Source organism: Littorina saxatilis, linkage group LG1 (genome assembly GCF_037325665.1).
Source record: "Littorina saxatilis isolate snail1 linkage group LG1, US_GU_Lsax_2.0, whole genome shotgun sequence".
Classification (NCBI taxonomy): Eukaryota; Metazoa; Mollusca; class Gastropoda; order Littorinimorpha; family Littorinidae; genus Littorina; species Littorina saxatilis.
Genome location: NC_090245.1, coordinates 13,753,521 through 13,770,357, shown reverse-complemented (window position 1 = coordinate 13,770,357; position 16,837 = coordinate 13,753,521). Strand labels below are relative to the sequence as shown.

The 16,837-nt window shown below is 42.3% G+C and overlaps 1 protein-coding gene across 1 annotated transcript in view; it reads right to left on the bottom strand.

Annotated features, from left to right (window-relative positions):
• Nucleotides 1-609: 609 nt before the first annotated feature.
• LOC138962328 (peptidyl-glycine alpha-amidating monooxygenase A-like) overlaps nucleotides 610-16,837 on the bottom strand; it is a 20,363-nt gene continuing 4,135 nt past the window's right edge. The window contains exons 4-11 of the mRNA XM_070334108.1: nucleotides 16,426-16,527; nucleotides 12,020-12,199; nucleotides 10,885-11,042; nucleotides 8,476-8,719; nucleotides 6,153-6,249; nucleotides 5,306-5,579; nucleotides 3,058-3,289; nucleotides 610-2,232 (exon numbers count right to left, since the gene is read on the bottom strand). Of these exons, the coding sequence (XP_070190209.1) occupies nucleotides 2,084-2,232; nucleotides 3,058-3,289; nucleotides 5,306-5,579; nucleotides 6,153-6,249; nucleotides 8,476-8,719; nucleotides 10,885-11,042; nucleotides 12,020-12,199; nucleotides 16,426-16,527 (1,436 nt within the window). The 3' untranslated portion in view covers nucleotides 610-2,083. The remainder of the gene's footprint in view (nucleotides 2,233-3,057; nucleotides 3,290-5,305; nucleotides 5,580-6,152; nucleotides 6,250-8,475; nucleotides 8,720-10,884; nucleotides 11,043-12,019; nucleotides 12,200-16,425; nucleotides 16,528-16,837) is intronic.

Sequence of the window (16,837 nt, the reverse complement as noted above, 5' to 3'; positions counted from 1 at the left end):
TGTTGCTGCAAAATAATCAGGTCTTTTTCTGTTTGTGATGGGAGAGTCAGTGGTTGATTTGTTAATTCTCCTTTATTTTAATACAATTAACATTTGTCTGACCGATTTGAAACAATACACAGGACGAAATGTGGTCATTTACCGAAATGATTGCCTTTGCACCCAAACATTCTTGGTTAATCTGCTTTAGTTGCCTGCCCGGTTCAGAGAAATACAGGCATTTTCATAGCCCGCCTGAATATGAAAGATAAAGTAAATTGCATAAGCTTAGTTTAGTGAATCGAATACGAATAAGAATGTATGAAAGATGCAACTGACACTTGATTTCCCTCACCTTTTCACGAAACAACCAACCAACATAAAAGCAACACATCGACCGACCAACCATCGTTTGAAATTGCACACACACACACACACCAAACGCAGCTGAACACACACACACACACACACACACACACACACACACACACACACACACACACACACGCACACACACACATGCACACACACACCCCAAACGCAGCAAAACACACACATGCACACATACATACACGCGCGCGCGCGCACGCACCTTCATTCAGACAAAATGAACAATAGAAGGGTGATCTGTACACTTTTCACTTTTAGTTCAGATTCATTGGTTATACTCGTATTAAAAATTACTGAAAAATCTCAAGCACGAAAGAAACAGCACAAAGAAAAAACTAAGAAACAGAGAACGTGAAAATGTTTATTGGAAATGGCTTAAGGGTTCTTTTAAAAAACAAACATTATGTTACTACATATAATCAAATAAAATGGGGGGGGGGGGGGGGGGGGGGGGGGGGAGTGTTAACGCATTAAATGTTAAATACATCCGGAATTGTGTACTTCGAGAGGAGACATTATCACAAATTAAAAGACATTTACAAATACTTTGCAATGTTGATGATCAAATTGTAATTTCTAGAATTTAACGAGAGAGTGAGAGAGAGAGAGAAAGTGTGTGTGTGTGAGAGAGAGAGTGTGTGAGAGGGAGAGAGAGAGTGTGTGTGAGAGAGAGAGGGAGAGAGAGAGAGAGAGAAAGGGAGAGAAAATCTATCCAAAAAAGTGTTTAAAAATATTTAAAACACGAAAAAGACGCAAAGAATGATATTCATTCTCTGCTGTCCTCGAGGAAAACTGTAAGAACTAACAGGTAAAAACAAAATGGCATATTTAGTCCCAGAGGTGTGGACGAAGTATAAAACAAAAACTTGATTTGTTGAGCAGGCAAACATCACAAGCGTGGAAGCAAGTTGAAAACAATGAAGACGACGTCGACGACGACAACGCCGATGGTGTCGACGAGTAACTTTTTTAGAAATATTTACAATGTTTATTTTCAAAATAAGTGGCGATGAAACTCCATGCTAGTCTCCTTATCCTAACACCCAGGCATAATGTTTACCCTCTCTACACGCCGTGATAAAAGTTCCATGTGGATATTTGTTTGAAAAAAAATTGAGTTCAATAAACTCAAGTTTGCATGGGTCGTCGACGGGCTGCTTTCCCTTGTTTCACACTGAGGCAAGCCTACAATGTCCCGTGTAGATTGCTTCAGTGTTTCCATGGAAAAGCCAGAAAAAACAAGGAAGGACAACTCTTCCACAACCCATAAAAACCCAACAGAGTTATTTCCGGAATTTATTAAGAGTGTGTTTAATTCTTTGCCTTGCTGCTGTTATCTTTGCTCGCTGGATCGAGTGTGTTTAATTCTGTGCCTTGCTGCTGTTATCTTTGCTCGCTGGATCGAGTGTGTTTAATTCTTGGTCTGGCTGCTGTTATCTTTGCTCGCTGGATCGAGTGTGTTTAATTCTTTGTCTGGCTGCTGTTATCTTTGCTCGCTTGATCTAATGAGTTTAATTCTTGGTCTTGCTGCTGTTATCTTTGCCCGCTGGATCGAGTGTGTTTTATTCTTGGCCCGGCTGAGCTGTTATCTTTGCACGCAGGATCGAGCGTATTCAATTCTTGGTTTGGCTGATATTACCTTTCGCCCTCTGGATCTAGTGTGTTTAATTCTTGTAGTGACTGCTATTATCTATGCCTACTGGATCTAGCGTATTTAATTCTTTGGCTGGCTGCCGTTGCCAGGGTACTGGATGGTGTTGTAGTTGACGTTCATGACGATGTTCTGCAGCAAAGGCCGGGAGTCCAGCTGTTTGATGAGGTTGAGGAACATAGACCCAGGATCTGTCTGTGGCTGACCTGGTCCTGAAACACAGACGACGATTAGGCCAAAAAAAAAATAATAGGTGTGGTTACCGTAACATAGCCAAAAACAATAGGGTAGGAAGGTAGGCAATCATTTTTTTTTTAAACTTTTTTTTCTAATGTGTACAAATTAAACCTACTTGACAGGGAAATAAGTGTGCGACTCGGGCGCTTTCGCTTTCATTGCGTTTTCTGCACTCGTTTACTTGTTTTTTGTGTGTATTTTTTTGACAAATGTAATAAAAAGTTATAGGGTCGGCCCCCAAAAATAGGGTAGGTCGGGTTACCGTAACCACACCTATTTTTTTTTTAGGCCTTATCAACGCATTGCTTTCGGCCTTTGTCGATAAAGATGAAACATAAGACGACATTCTCCCCTCGGACCGACTAAAACGCAGGTCTGACAACAAGCCACCACACATCTGTGTATGTTCATAGAAGGGTAAAATAAAACTGGTGCATGTGCTAATGTTTCTATTACCTTGCGGTAGAGGAGTGGTGGCGTGGCCATAAGGCAAGATGAGCCCTACGTCTTTTTAACCTGCACTAATTTTAAGGTTATGGCCATAGCGGGATATATTAAGACTACATTCACTAATGAATCACAAAACAAGAATAATAAGTTATTGTAACGTTTAATTATTGACAAAACAAAACGTTACATTTACAAATATTTTTAAGTAGACAGACAGACAAACACTTATGATACAAATAGTGAACGTATCTCCATAATGAATAACGAACAAAAAAGAACAGTACAAACAAGAGGATTGCATTCAGGCAAATGAGCAGACTTTATTTTACATTCACTACTATTTCTCTTACCCTGAGGTCTAGGTGTTGTGGGCGTGGTCATATTGCCAGAAGGGGCGGGCTTGTGGTCGCAGGATTTCATGGCAGCTACGAATTTGAGAAACTTGGCGTCTTCCATAAACAGGTACCTGTCCTCCATTAAACCAAAGGCGTGTTTAATGCACCAGTTCTCCTCCTGTACCTGCTGAATGGCCGCCGGACACTCGGGCCGGCAGTAACCAGCCGGGTCACAGTGGTCAAGGATCTGGCAATCAGTCAAGACATGTTGACGGTTGACACTTATGTTTAAATCGGAAAACGCAAAGGTGACAAGACATGTTGACGGTTGACACTTATGTTTAAATTGGAAAACGCAAGGTGACAAGACATGTTGACGGTTACTGGGATACATAGCTAACACTTATATTTCAATAGAAAAAAAGAAAAGATAAAAAGACATGTTGACGGTTGACACTTATGTTTAAATCGGAAAAAGCCAAGGTGACAAGACATGTTGGCGGTTACTGGGATACATAGCTAACACTTATATTTCAATTAAAAAAAAATGAAAAGACATGCTGACGGTTGACACTTATGTTTAAATCGCAAAACGCAAAGGTGACAAGACATGTTGACGGTTACTGGGATACATAGCTAACACTTATATTTCAATAGAAAAAAAAGATGAAAAGACGTGTTGACGGTTGACACTTATGTTTAAATCTGAAAAAGCAAGGTTACAAGACATGTTGACGGTTACTGGGCTACATAGCTTACATTCATGTTTCAGTGGGAAAATGAAAAGATGATTATTGCGTCGTCTGAGCTAGAAAACGTTATTAACTTTTCTATAAAGAATGAAAATTCAAGAAAAGTTAAATCATGGTCATGTTTCATAAAAAAGCAAAGGTGGCGAGACATGTTGACGGTTACATTGGGATACATATTTTATGTTTCAGAAGGAAAAGAAAAAGATGATTACTGCCTCGCCTGAGCTAGAGAACGTTATCACATTTTCTATAAAGAATGAACATTCAAGAAAAGTTAAATCATGGTCATGTTTCAATGTGAAAAAGCAAAGGTGACAAGACATGTTGACGGTTACTGGGATAAATAGCTAACATTCATGTTTCAGTGGGAAAATGAAAAGATGATTATTGCGTCGTCTGAGCTAGAAAACGTTATCAACTCTTTTTTTTATAAAGAATGAAAATTCAAGAAAAATTAAATCATGGTCATGTTTCATGAAAAAGCAAAGGTGACAAGACATGTTCACGGTTACATTGGGATACATTGCTAATATTTATGTTTTAGAAGTAAAAGGAAAAGATGATTACTGCCTCGTCTGAGCTAGAGAACGTTATCACATTTTCTATAAAGAATGAACATTCAAGAAAAGCTAAATCATGGTCATGTTTCATAAAAAAGCAAAGGAGACACGACATGTGGACGATAACTGGAATAGGCCTACATTACTAACACTTATATTTCAATCGAAAAAAGAAAAGGTGACAAGACATGTTAACGGTTACTGGGCTACATAGCTAACATTTATGTTTTATTTGGATAAGGCAAAGATGATTACTTCCTCGCCTAAGCTAGAGAATGGTGTTATGTTGAACGTTCTTAAGATTTCTATCAAGAATGAGAATTCTTGAATTTTAAGTCAGGGCCATATTCTTTCTGATGTTTTTCAAGAAGCTTCGTCCAGAGATAAGTGATCACCCATCATTAGTATTTGTCTGCTGCGTACCTTGTTTGTCCCTTTAAAAGACTGACAGGTCAACATGTGTCTAGCTGTTTCGTTTTGTCTATTATTAAACTTTCCACAAACGTATCTTTCTTGGTTGTTTTTGGCTTTTGTATTCAAGAAAGGTACGTTATCCAGATCGAGTTTCAAGCGACGACTTACTGAGCTAAGATAACTTTTTATCCTACATACGTGAGAGAGCATTTTCTATGTTCATGATATAATGAACATGAGTTGGTTTCTCCACTTCGAAGACCACGTGTTCAACGTACTAATGACATTAATTATTAATAAATTTCTCAGAATGGTACAAGTGGCTTTTAAAAAATTATTTCAAGAAAAAATTTCCAATCTAACAGAAGACCATCCAGGCTCTTGATATTTGGTATATTTCCAAGGGGAGGGATAGCCTAGCTTATCCCTTGTAAAAGCCAGGCCAGATCCAACATGGTTGGTTGAATCCTTCACACTGAAAAGATTGTGCCTTATTAGGCACTAGGAGAGCGTTTCGAGCTAAAACAGAATATAGACCTTCTTCGTCATGGCAGCCGTGCTCGGCGCAGAAGAGTTCAGCAAAGCAAGGAAATTTGGGCATTTCATGGGCAGGTCGCAGATGTCGACGTCTTTCCACTGAGAGCACATTTTGTTGGTTAGGTTCTCGGCAGGAAAGTAGGTCATGAAATTGATACACATTTCGTCGTAGGACCCTTCCCCAAACATCGTTGTCGTATCTCTGGAGCGAGACTGGAAGGTGCACAAAGTCTGTAGCTCGTCGCCTGGCTTCATTACGATGGGTGTGTCGAATCTGAACAAAAAGTGAGAGGATCGCATAGATAGGCAAAAAGGGGAACAGACCGAGCGACTTATTGAGGACTAACCGACAGGCGGAGACACAAGCATAACATACTTTCTGTCTGTCTGTCTGTCTTTCTGTCTGTCTGTCAGTCTCTCTCTCTCTCTCTCTCTCTCTCTCTCTCTCTCTCTCTCTCTCTCTCTCTCTCTCTCTCTCTCTCTTTCCTCACTCTCGCTCCCTCTCTCTCACTCTACCCTCACTTTCTCTCTCTCTCGATCGCTCTCTCTCGCTCTCTCTCACTCCAACTCTCTCTCTCTCGCTCTCTCTCTCTCGCTCTCTTTCTCTCTCTCGCTCTCTCTCTCTCTCTCTCTCTATCTCTCTCTCTCTCCCTCTCTCTGTCCCTCTCTCTCTCCCTCTACCGCCCACTGCCCCTCTTTCCCGCGCGGGTTCTCTTTCAAGCCCAACATCTAACAGTTCAAAATAATCTAAACTTGAAAAAAACCTCTGTAACCTACCCTCAACTATACTTCTTAGGTTTAATCATTCAGTTGGTTAGGTAGTTTTCGATTTATCCGAATAGCTCACGTGTGTGTCTTGGGTGAGTCGTAGCTGTAAGGGTTGTCGTCCGCGATGGTCACAGGAGGAAGTCCTGGTCGGGTCAAGGTCACGTTCTGACGGATGCCTGCAGAGATAGCAGTAATGCGTGAATGTAAGGAATTATAAACATAACAGACATAACATAACATCGACACAACAACCATCGTTTGAAAACACACACACACACACACACACACACACACACAAACACACACAAACAAACGCACGCACACACACACTCACACACACACACACACATATCAATCAATCAATCAATGACGCTTATATCGCGCATATTCCGTGGGTACAGTTCTAGGCGCTCTGCAGTGATGCCGTGTGAGATGAAATTTTATACGGCCAGTAGATTGCAGCCATTTCGGCGCATATTTACCTTTCACGGCCTATTATTCCAAGTCACACGGGTATAGGTAGACAATTATTAACTGTGCCTAAGCAATTTTGCCAGGAAAGACCCTTTTGTCAATCGTGGGATCTTTAACGTGCACACCCAATGTAGTGTACACGGGGGGAGGGTTCGGACACCGAAGAGAGTCTGCACACAAAGTTGACTCTGAAATAAATTTCCGCCGAACCTGGGATCGAACTCACGCTGACAGCGGCCAACTGGATACAAATCCAGCGCGCTACCAACTGAGCTATATCCCCGCCATACACACATAGACGGACACACACACACACACACACACACACACACACACTCACACACGCACGCACGCACAAACACAGAGCGGGACATCCCAAAACGCACACACGCACACACGACGATTATCAACATATTGCTCTCGGCCTTGGTCGATAAAGATGAAACGTAAGACGAAATTCTCCCCTCGGACCGACCAAAACGCAGGTCTGACAACAAGCCATCACACATCTGAGTCTGTTGATAGAAGGGTAAGATAAGTTTGATATAAAACGTTGTAAACTGAAAGTTGGATTCATCGTTCAGAATGAAGCTGGAAAGTAAATATGAGAGAATAAAATCAAGGTAAAATTTTAGCATGTCAGTGTGACCATCGATCGAGTTCCGGACTGCAGGGAGGTAGACAACAACGCAAGGCCAGGATAATTATGTTTGATGCTCCGTCAATTTTATGATGAGGGAAAAATGAAATACTCTACTGAATTGCCAAAGTGGAATTCAAAAAACAAATTTCTCGACAGGTATTACGTCAATTGGGCATTCTTGAACCGTGCTGGTACCGTCATATGGTCCGCCGAGCTGGGAATATGATACGGATGGATTAATGTTGTGCGGTCGCTCTCTATTCATCATATCGAAACACATAGGGTATGACATCACTCCACTGGGACACATACCAACAATCAACAGCCTCACTGCTTTCCGGGCCTAGTGGTAAGGCGTCCGCCCCGTGATCGGGAGATCGTGGGTTTGAACCCCGGCCGGGTCATACCTAAGACTTAAAAATTGGCAATCTAGTGGCTGCTCCGCCTGGCGTCTGGCATTATGGGGTTAGTGCTAGGACTGGTTGGTCCGGTGTCAGAATAATGTGACTGGGTGAGACATGAAGCCTGAGCTGCGACTTCTGTCTTGTGTGTGGCGCATGTTATATGTCAAAGCAGCACCGCCCTGATATGGCCCTTCGTGGTCGGCTGGGCGTTAAGCAAAAAAAAATTAAAACAAATTGCTTTCCGTGAAGCGTTGGATTTATTTTATGTATCAATTTCGTAGAAAAACACTAATGGCTTTCAAGGAATTAATTCATTAAAAACAAAATGTCCTTTTTCCCCAAAGCGTAGATTCAAGTGTAGATTCAAAGAGGTATGGCTTAACTATAAGGAAGACGTTTTCATTAAACCGCTCTCATCTGTCATCATGGCGACAGATTATATCTTATTTTTTAAAAGATTCTTTGAAAAGTTTCCTGGGTAATTTCATCTTGTCTTTAGCACTTTGTCTTTCTTAGGGTGACATGATGCGACCTTGTGTGCATTGATAAGGTTTGTTTGGTTTTTTTAAACATTGAACATACATTTTTTCCTTTTGTTAAAGAAACCGCACGCTGACGAAAAAATACGAAGCCAAAAATAACGAGAGCGCGCGCGCATTCACACACACACACACACACACACACACACACACATACACACACACACACACACACACACACACACACACACACACACACACCGACACACACACACACACACATACACACACACACACACACTCACACACACACACACACACACACACTCACACACACACACACACACACACACACACACACACACACACACACACACACACACACACACACACATAACTGACCGAGGTAGTGCATGTGGTTGAAGGCCGACGCGATGTGGATGGGACCTCTCATCACCAGCCGCGAGCATCTGGAGGTGCAGGTCCCCCTCTGGACCACGCTGGGAATTCCGGGAGGGATGTTGAGGTAGTTCTGCCCCACCTGAAGAACCGCGGCGTTGTACTGTCTCAGCTTGGGCGTGTAGTACAGAATGAGGCCGGAAGAGTCGTACCACGTGTCCACCTCATCCGGGTTCGTCCAGTGAATCTGGTGACGCAAGGGAAAACCTTATTGCGCTCATAATTCATTATGGTGGTAAAAATAGATGGATGTATGGAAAGCCTTGGTTGACAGCTGGGACCCGTTATAATGGTCCACATATTAAGTTATGCTGGAACCTTATTGCGTCATTATTCATTGAGGGCGTTGAGATAGATGACTGTATGCAAAGCCTTGGTTGACAGCTGGGACCCGGCCGTTATAATGGTACACATATTAAGTTATGCTGGAACCTTATTGCGTCATTATTTATTGAGGGCGTTGAGATAGATGACTGTATGCAAAGCCTTGGTTGACAGCTGGGACCCGGCCGTTATAATGGTACACATATTAAGTTATGCTGGAACCTTATTTCGTCATTATTTATTGAGGGCGTTAAGATAGATGACTATGCAAAGCCTTGGTTGACAGCTGGGACCCGGCCGTTATAATGGTACACATATTAAGTTATGCTGGAACCTTATTTCGTCATTATTTATTGAGGGCGTTAAGATAGATGACTATGCAAAGCCTTGGTTGACAGCTAGGACTGGTTTGAATGGTGCATACGGTAAGTTATGGTGTAATCTTCATACAATGCATCTGTGGGTTGTTACTCTATAAGCAGCACAAATGGCTGTGGTAAGGACACAGGAAATGCATGACTTACCTTGATGTAGCAACACCGATGTTTCAGTTTTAGATTGTTCTTTGTCGACTTAAACAATAGCATTCTTTCTTTCTTTATTTGGTGTTTAACGTCGTTTTCAACCATTCAAGGTTATATCGCGAAAACAATAGCAGGCAACATGAAATAAGAAACAAGTCGCGTAAGGCGAAATTACTACATTTAGTCAAGCTGTGGAACTCACAGAATGAAACTGAACGCACTGCATTTTTTCACAATGACCGTAGTCCGCCGCTTGTGCAAAACGCAGTGAAACTGACGAGCCTGTTCAGCGCGGTAGTGGTTTCGCTGTGCTGCATAGCACGCTTTTCTGTACCTCTCTTCGTTTTAACTTTCTGAGCGTGTTTTTAATCCAAACATATCATATCTATATGTTTTTTTGAATCAGGAACCGACAAGGAATAAGATGAAATTGCTTTTAAATCGATTTCGGAAATTTAATTTTGATCATAATTTTTATATTTTTAATTTTTAGAGCTTGTTTTTAATCCAAATATAACATATGTATATGTTTTTGGAATCAGGAAATGATGTAGAATAAGATGAACGTAAATTTGGATCGTTTTATATATATAAAAAAATTATTACAATTTTCAGATTTTTAATGACCAAAACCATTAATTAATTTTTAAGCCACCAAGCTGAAATGCAATACCAAAGTCCGGCCTTCGTCGAAAATTGCTTTACAAAAATTTCAATCAATTTGATTGAAAAATGAGGGTGTGACAGTGCCGCCTCAACGTCTACAAAAAGCCGGATATGACGTCATCAAAAGTATTTATCGAAAAAAAGAAAAAAACGTCCGGGGATATCATTCCCAGGAACTCTCATGTCAAATTTAATAAAGACCGGTCCAGTAGTTTGGTCTGAATCGCTCTACACACAAACACGCACAGACAGACACACACACATATACCACGACCCTCGTCTCGATTCCCCCTCTATGTTAAAACATTTAGTCAAAACTTGACTAAATGTAAAAAGAAAGGAAAAACGAAAAGTCGAACCTCATTCTCAAAAGATTAAAAATGTGAATGGTCCCACTCAGGGGCTTTATTCCAAACGAGCGTTCTTGTACTGTTCAAAGCTCTGAAGGTTTCACAATCGCGCCTTAATCGTCCCGAAAAGAATAAGGATAAGGACACCAATTTTATATAGTCCTGTGAGGTTACTCTCGTGGAAATTCTCGCTGCTTTCTCACTGGGGAAAGCGGGCTGCCATACAGTATACGGCGCTGTTTTTCTGTTTCCTGCATGCGTGTATTAATGTTTCCAAGCCCTGAGACTTTCGCTGTGAACTTGGGTATCTTTATTGTGCGCATGCGAACACACGGGGGTGTTCGGCCACCGAGGAGAGTCTGCACAAAGTAAGTTGACTCAGGGAAATAAATCCCTCACCGGACTTGGGGATCGAACCCACGCCGACAGCGACACCTGGTTTTGAAGCCAGCCCCGCTACCGACTGAGCTAGTTCCCCGCAGGCTTACCTGCAGAGTGACGAGGGTGGTGTACCCCTTGCCGATGCGGATCCCGGCCTGCGAGTTGAAACACTGACCGGTCATGCCCAGACTCCACAGTCCGATCATTTCCGTGCAGCCTGCTGACCCCATCAGACACTCGCGGGGCTCCGGGATCAGTCTCCCCGCTGTGGTCACGGACAAGGTCAAATGTGAATTAATACAGAGGCACCTCCTTTGGCCCCACTTTAAGACTCCCTCCCTTTTAAGACCCTGTTTTCTCTGACTTTTTGTTACAACCTCTGTACATTTACCCCCGTTCTAAGACTCCCTTCTTTTTGAAGACCTGAATTTCTCAGATTTGTTGAGGTCTCAAAAGGGGGGTTCCCCTGGTGTAAAAGTTCCTTGTTCCACTCATTCAGACATAGTGATACCGGCACGGTTGGCCTAGTGGTAAGGCGTCCGCCCCGTGATCGGGAGGTCGTGGGTTCGAACCCCGGCCGGGTCATACCTAAGACTTTAACATTGGCAATCTAGTGGCTGCTCCGCCTGGCGTCTGGCATTATGGGGTTAGTGCTAGGACTGATAGGTCCGGTGTCAGAATAATGTGACTGGGTGAGACATGAAGCCTGTGCTGCGACTTCTGTCTTGTGTGTGGCGCACGTTATATGTCAAAGCAGCACCGCCCTGATATGGCCCTTCGTGGTCGGCTGGGCGTTAAGCAACTTCTTTCTTTATTTAGTGTTTAACGTCGTTTTCAACCACGAAGGTTATATCGCGACGAGGCGTTAAGCAAGCAAACAAACAAAAAAGACATAGTGATGGTACCAGAGGCATTGTGAAAGAAAGGCGTGCACGGCAGCCAGTGTTGACAGGTCTCTGATTCCACCAAAGTTGCCTGTCAACAGGTTCTAGCAGATACTAGCACTGCATCGGTTCGGTAGGTTTTTTTTTTTTTTTTTTTAATTTCTTCTTTTAAAGATGCGTATGTGGCTTTATACTGGCCGGAAATCGTGCGACCTGTGTTCCCTAGGTGTTAGAAAAGAGTATATTTCCTTGTAAAATCTGCAAAGCAGAAAGAGCCAGATATATTTAACAACTTTACAAACACTCTCACAGACACTCACAAAGAGTCTCACGGACTCTCAGTCACAAAGACTCTCACCCATTCCTTCACAGGCGGTAAGGACCATGTGATGCATGACGTTCTTGTTGTCGATGTAGGGCTTGGTTGCGATGAGGTGATACTCCTGGTCGCTAGGCAACTCAAAACTAAAGCAGATATAGGTCGTCTCCTGGGCTGGTACCTTGGTGCGGGGGAACCTTATGGTCATGTTCAGTACATCTGTGGGGGGAAAAGGGATAAGAGAAAGAACTGAAAAATGAGGGCGTGACAGTGCCGCCTCAACTTTCACGAAAAGCCGGATATGACGTCATCAAAGACATTTATCAAAAAAATGAAAAAAACGTTCGGGGATTTCATACCCAGGAACTCTCATGTCAAATTTCATAAAGATCGGTCCAGTAGTTTAGTCTGAATCGCTCTACACACACACACAGACAGACGCACATACACCATACCCTCGTTTCGATTCCCCCTCGATGTTAAAATATTTAGTCAAAACTTGACTAAATATAAAAAATGAAAAAAACGTATGGGGATTTCATACCCAGGAACTCTCATGTCAAATTTCATAAAGATCGGTACAGTAGTTTAGTCTGAATCGCTCTACACACACACACACACACACACAGACAGACACACACACACACACGCACATACACCACGACCCTCGTTTCGATTCCCCCTCGATGTTAAAATATTTAGTCAAAACTTGACTAAATATAACAAGTCGCGCAAGGCGAAAATACAACATTTAGTCAAGTAGCTGTCGAACTCACAGAATGAAACTGAACGCAATGCCATTTTTCAGCAAGACCGTATACTCGAAGCATCGTCAGTCGACCGCTCATGGCAAAGGCAGTGAAATTGACAAAAAGAGCGGGGTAGTAGTTGCGCTAAGAAGGATAGCACGCTTTTCTGTACCTCTCTTTGACTTTGTTTTAACTTTCTGATCGTGTTTTAATCCAAACATATCATATCTATATGTTTTTGAAATCAGGAACCGACAAGGAATAAGATGAAAGTGTTTTTAAATTGATTTCGACAATTTAATTTTGATAATAATTTTTATATATTTAATTTTCAGAGCTTGTTTTTAATCCAAATATAACATATCTATATGGTTTTGGAATCAGAAAATGATGGCGAATAAGATGAACGTAAATTTGGATCGTTTTATAAATTTTTATTTTTTTTTTACAATTTTCCGATTTTTAATGACCAAAGTCATTAATTAGTTTTTAAGCCACCAAGCTGAAATGCAATACCGAAGTCCGGGCTTCGTCGAAAATTACTTGACCAAAATTTCAACCAATTTGGTTGAAAAATGAGGGCGTGACAGTGCCGCCTCAACTTTCACGAAAAGCCGGATATGACGTCATCAAAGACATTTATCAAAAACATGAAAAAAACGTTCGGGGATATCAATCCCAGGAACTCTCATGTAAAATTTCATAAAGATCGGTCCAGTAGTTTGGTCTGAATCGCTCTACACACACACACAGACAGACAGACAGACAGACAGACAGACAGACAGACAGACAGACACACACACACACACACACACACACACACACACACACACACATACACCACGACCCTCGTCTCGATTCCCCCCTCTACGTTAAAATATTTAGTCAAAACTTGACTAAATATAAAAAGTGGTCTATATTAGGAGCCCTTCCCCTACTTTATCATACTGTTCGCCCTGCCTTTGGTATAGATCGCCATGTAAACATTGATTCTATATTCAGCATTCTATGCATAGAAAGAATTCTTTGGGCATGGAATGAATTCTATGTTTTGACAGCAGATTCACTGGGGTTCTTCAAATTATCACCGACAATAAAAGGTTATCGATATACTTTCTACCGCTAGACTAGCGGCATCAAAAAGAGTACCATTTCTTGTCTAGCACTAGAAACTTGTCTGATACATGGATATCAGAGATTTAAACAAGTCGCGTAAGGCGAAAATACAATATTTATTCAAGTAGCTGTCGAACTCACAGAATGAAACTGAACGCAATGCCATTTTTCAGCAAGACCGTATACTCGTAGCATCGTCAGTCCACCGCTCATGGCAAATGCAGTGAAATTGACAAGAAGAGCGGGGTAGTAGTTGCGCTAAGAAGGATAGCACGCTTTTCTGTACCTCTCTTTGTTTTAACTTTCTGTGCGTGTTTTTAATCCAAACATATCATATCTATATGTTTTTGGAATCAGGAACCGACAAGGAATTAGATGAAAGTGTTTTTAAATTGATTTGGACAATTTAATTTTGATAATGATTTTTATCTATTTAATTTTCAGAGCTTGTTTTTAATCCGAATATAACATATTGATATGTTTTTGGAATCAGCAAATGATGGAGAATAAGATAAATGTAAATTTGGATCGTTTTATAAATTTTTATTTATTTTTTACAATTTTCAGATTTTTAATGACCAAAGTCATTAATTAATTTTTAAGCCACCAAGCTGAAATGCAATACCGAAATCCGGGCTTCGTCGAAGATTACTTGACCAAAATTTGAACCAATTTGGTTGAAAAATGAGGGCGTGACAGTGCCGCTTCAACTTTCACGAAAAGCCGGATATGACGTCATCAAAGACATTTATCAAAAAAATGAACAAAACGTATGGGGATTTCATACCCAGGAACTCTCATGTCAAATTTCAAAAAGATCGGTCCAGTAGTTTAGTCTGAATCGCTCTACACACACACACACACAGACAGACACAGACAGACACAGACAGACACACACACACACACACACACACACACACGCACATACACCACGACCCTCGTTTCGATTCCCCCTCGATGTTAAAATATTTTGTCAAAACTTGACTAAATATAAAAATGGGTTATTATACAATAGAATACAATACAGTACGGTACAATGCAGTACAGTACAGTACAATAGGAAAGTACAATGCAGTGCAGTACAGTAAAATACAGTACAGTACAGTACAGTACAGTACAGTGCAAGACAAGACAAGACAAGACACGACACGACACGACACGACACGACAAGATACGACACGACACGACACGACACGACAAGACAAGACAAGACAAGACAAGACAAGACAATATTATGCAGCGCAGGGCAGCGCTGTGCAGTGCAGTACAATACAATACAATAAAATACAATACAATACAATACAATACAATTTTTTTCTTTTGGCTTGTCACACAAAACGAACACAGTAAACTTCCCGTGAAAACATTTGTAGCTCTCCATCTCAGATGTGCACAAGCTTTCACGTGGGCTAAGACCATCCCTCCACTTAGACCTATAACCGAAGCAAACTACCGAGGAGCTTTCACGTGGGGTAAGGCCATCCCTCCACTTAGACCTATAGCCGAAGCAAACTACCGAGGAGCTTTCACGTGGGGTAAGGCCATCCCTCCACTTAGACCTATAGCCGAAGCAAACTACCGAGGAGCTTTCACGTGGGGTAAGACCATCCCTCCACTTAGACCTATAACCGAAGCAAACTACCGAGGAGCTTTCACGTGGGGTAAGGCCATCCCTCCACTTAGACCTATAGCCGAAGCAAACTACCGAGGAGCTTTCACGTGGGGTAAGGCCATCCCTCCACTTAGACCTATAACCGAAGCAAACTACCGAGGAGCTTTCACGTGGGGTAAGGCCATCCCTCCACTTAGACCTATAGCCGAAGCAAACTACCGAGGAGCTTTCACGTGGGGTAAGGCCATCCCTCCACTTAGACCTATAACCGAAGCAAACTACCGAGGAGCTTTCACGTGGGGTAAGGCCATCCCTCCACTTAGACCTATAGCCGAAGCAAACTACCGAGGAGCTTTCACGTGGGGTAAGGCCATCCCTCCACTTAGACCTATAGCCGAAGCAAACTACCGAGGAGCTTTCACGTGGGGTAAGGCCATCCCTCCACTTAGACCTATAGCCGAAGCAAACTACCGAGGAGCTTTCACGTGGGGTAAGGCCATCCCTCCACTTAGACCTATAGCCGAAGCAAACTACCGAGGAGCTTTCACGTGGGGTAAGGCCATCCCTCCACTTAGACCTATAACCGAAGCAAACTACCGAGGAGCTTTCACGTGGGGTAAGGCCATCCCTCCACTTAGACCTATAACCGAAGCAAACTACCGAGGAGCTTTCAGAGAAGATTGGACATTATTAATTTTCGTTTATGAATTAATTTCTTAACAGTCGCCACTGTCGACCAGCGAAATTAATTCATCAAAAATCCAACGCTGTACAGAACGCACAAAGGTTTGGTACTGAATTTTCGTTGAAAGAATTTCGTAAAATATTCGCAAAGTCAACTTCGAGCTCAATTGATGACATCCTTGGCAAATTAAACACCTGGAGTAATAATTAGTTACACAAGGAAAAGACATCACTTTTGCACAACTATAGATATTTGAGTGTCCGGTAAGTTGACAATGATGTACCTGGATCGTTGATGGCGTCGCAGGCGAACTCCTCAAAACTGCTGCAGTCCAACCACGAGTTCTTGGACACGCACTTCACGCTGTTCCATGGGTCGCACACCCCTGTAAGGCATCGACGTAAATGTTAAAACAATGGATGGATGGATGGATGGATGGGTGGGTGGGTGGATGGATGGATGGGAGGGTGGGCGGATGGGTGGGTGGGTGGATAGATGGATGGATGGATTGAACGCTTGGGTGGGTGGGTGGGTGAACGGATGGATGGATGGATGGGCGGACGGATGGATGGATGGATGGATGGATGGATGGATGGATGGATGGATGGGTGGAAGGTTGGATTGATGGATGGATGGATTAATGGATTGGTTGGCGGATGGGTGGGTGGGTGGATTCATGTGAGTGGGTCGGTGGA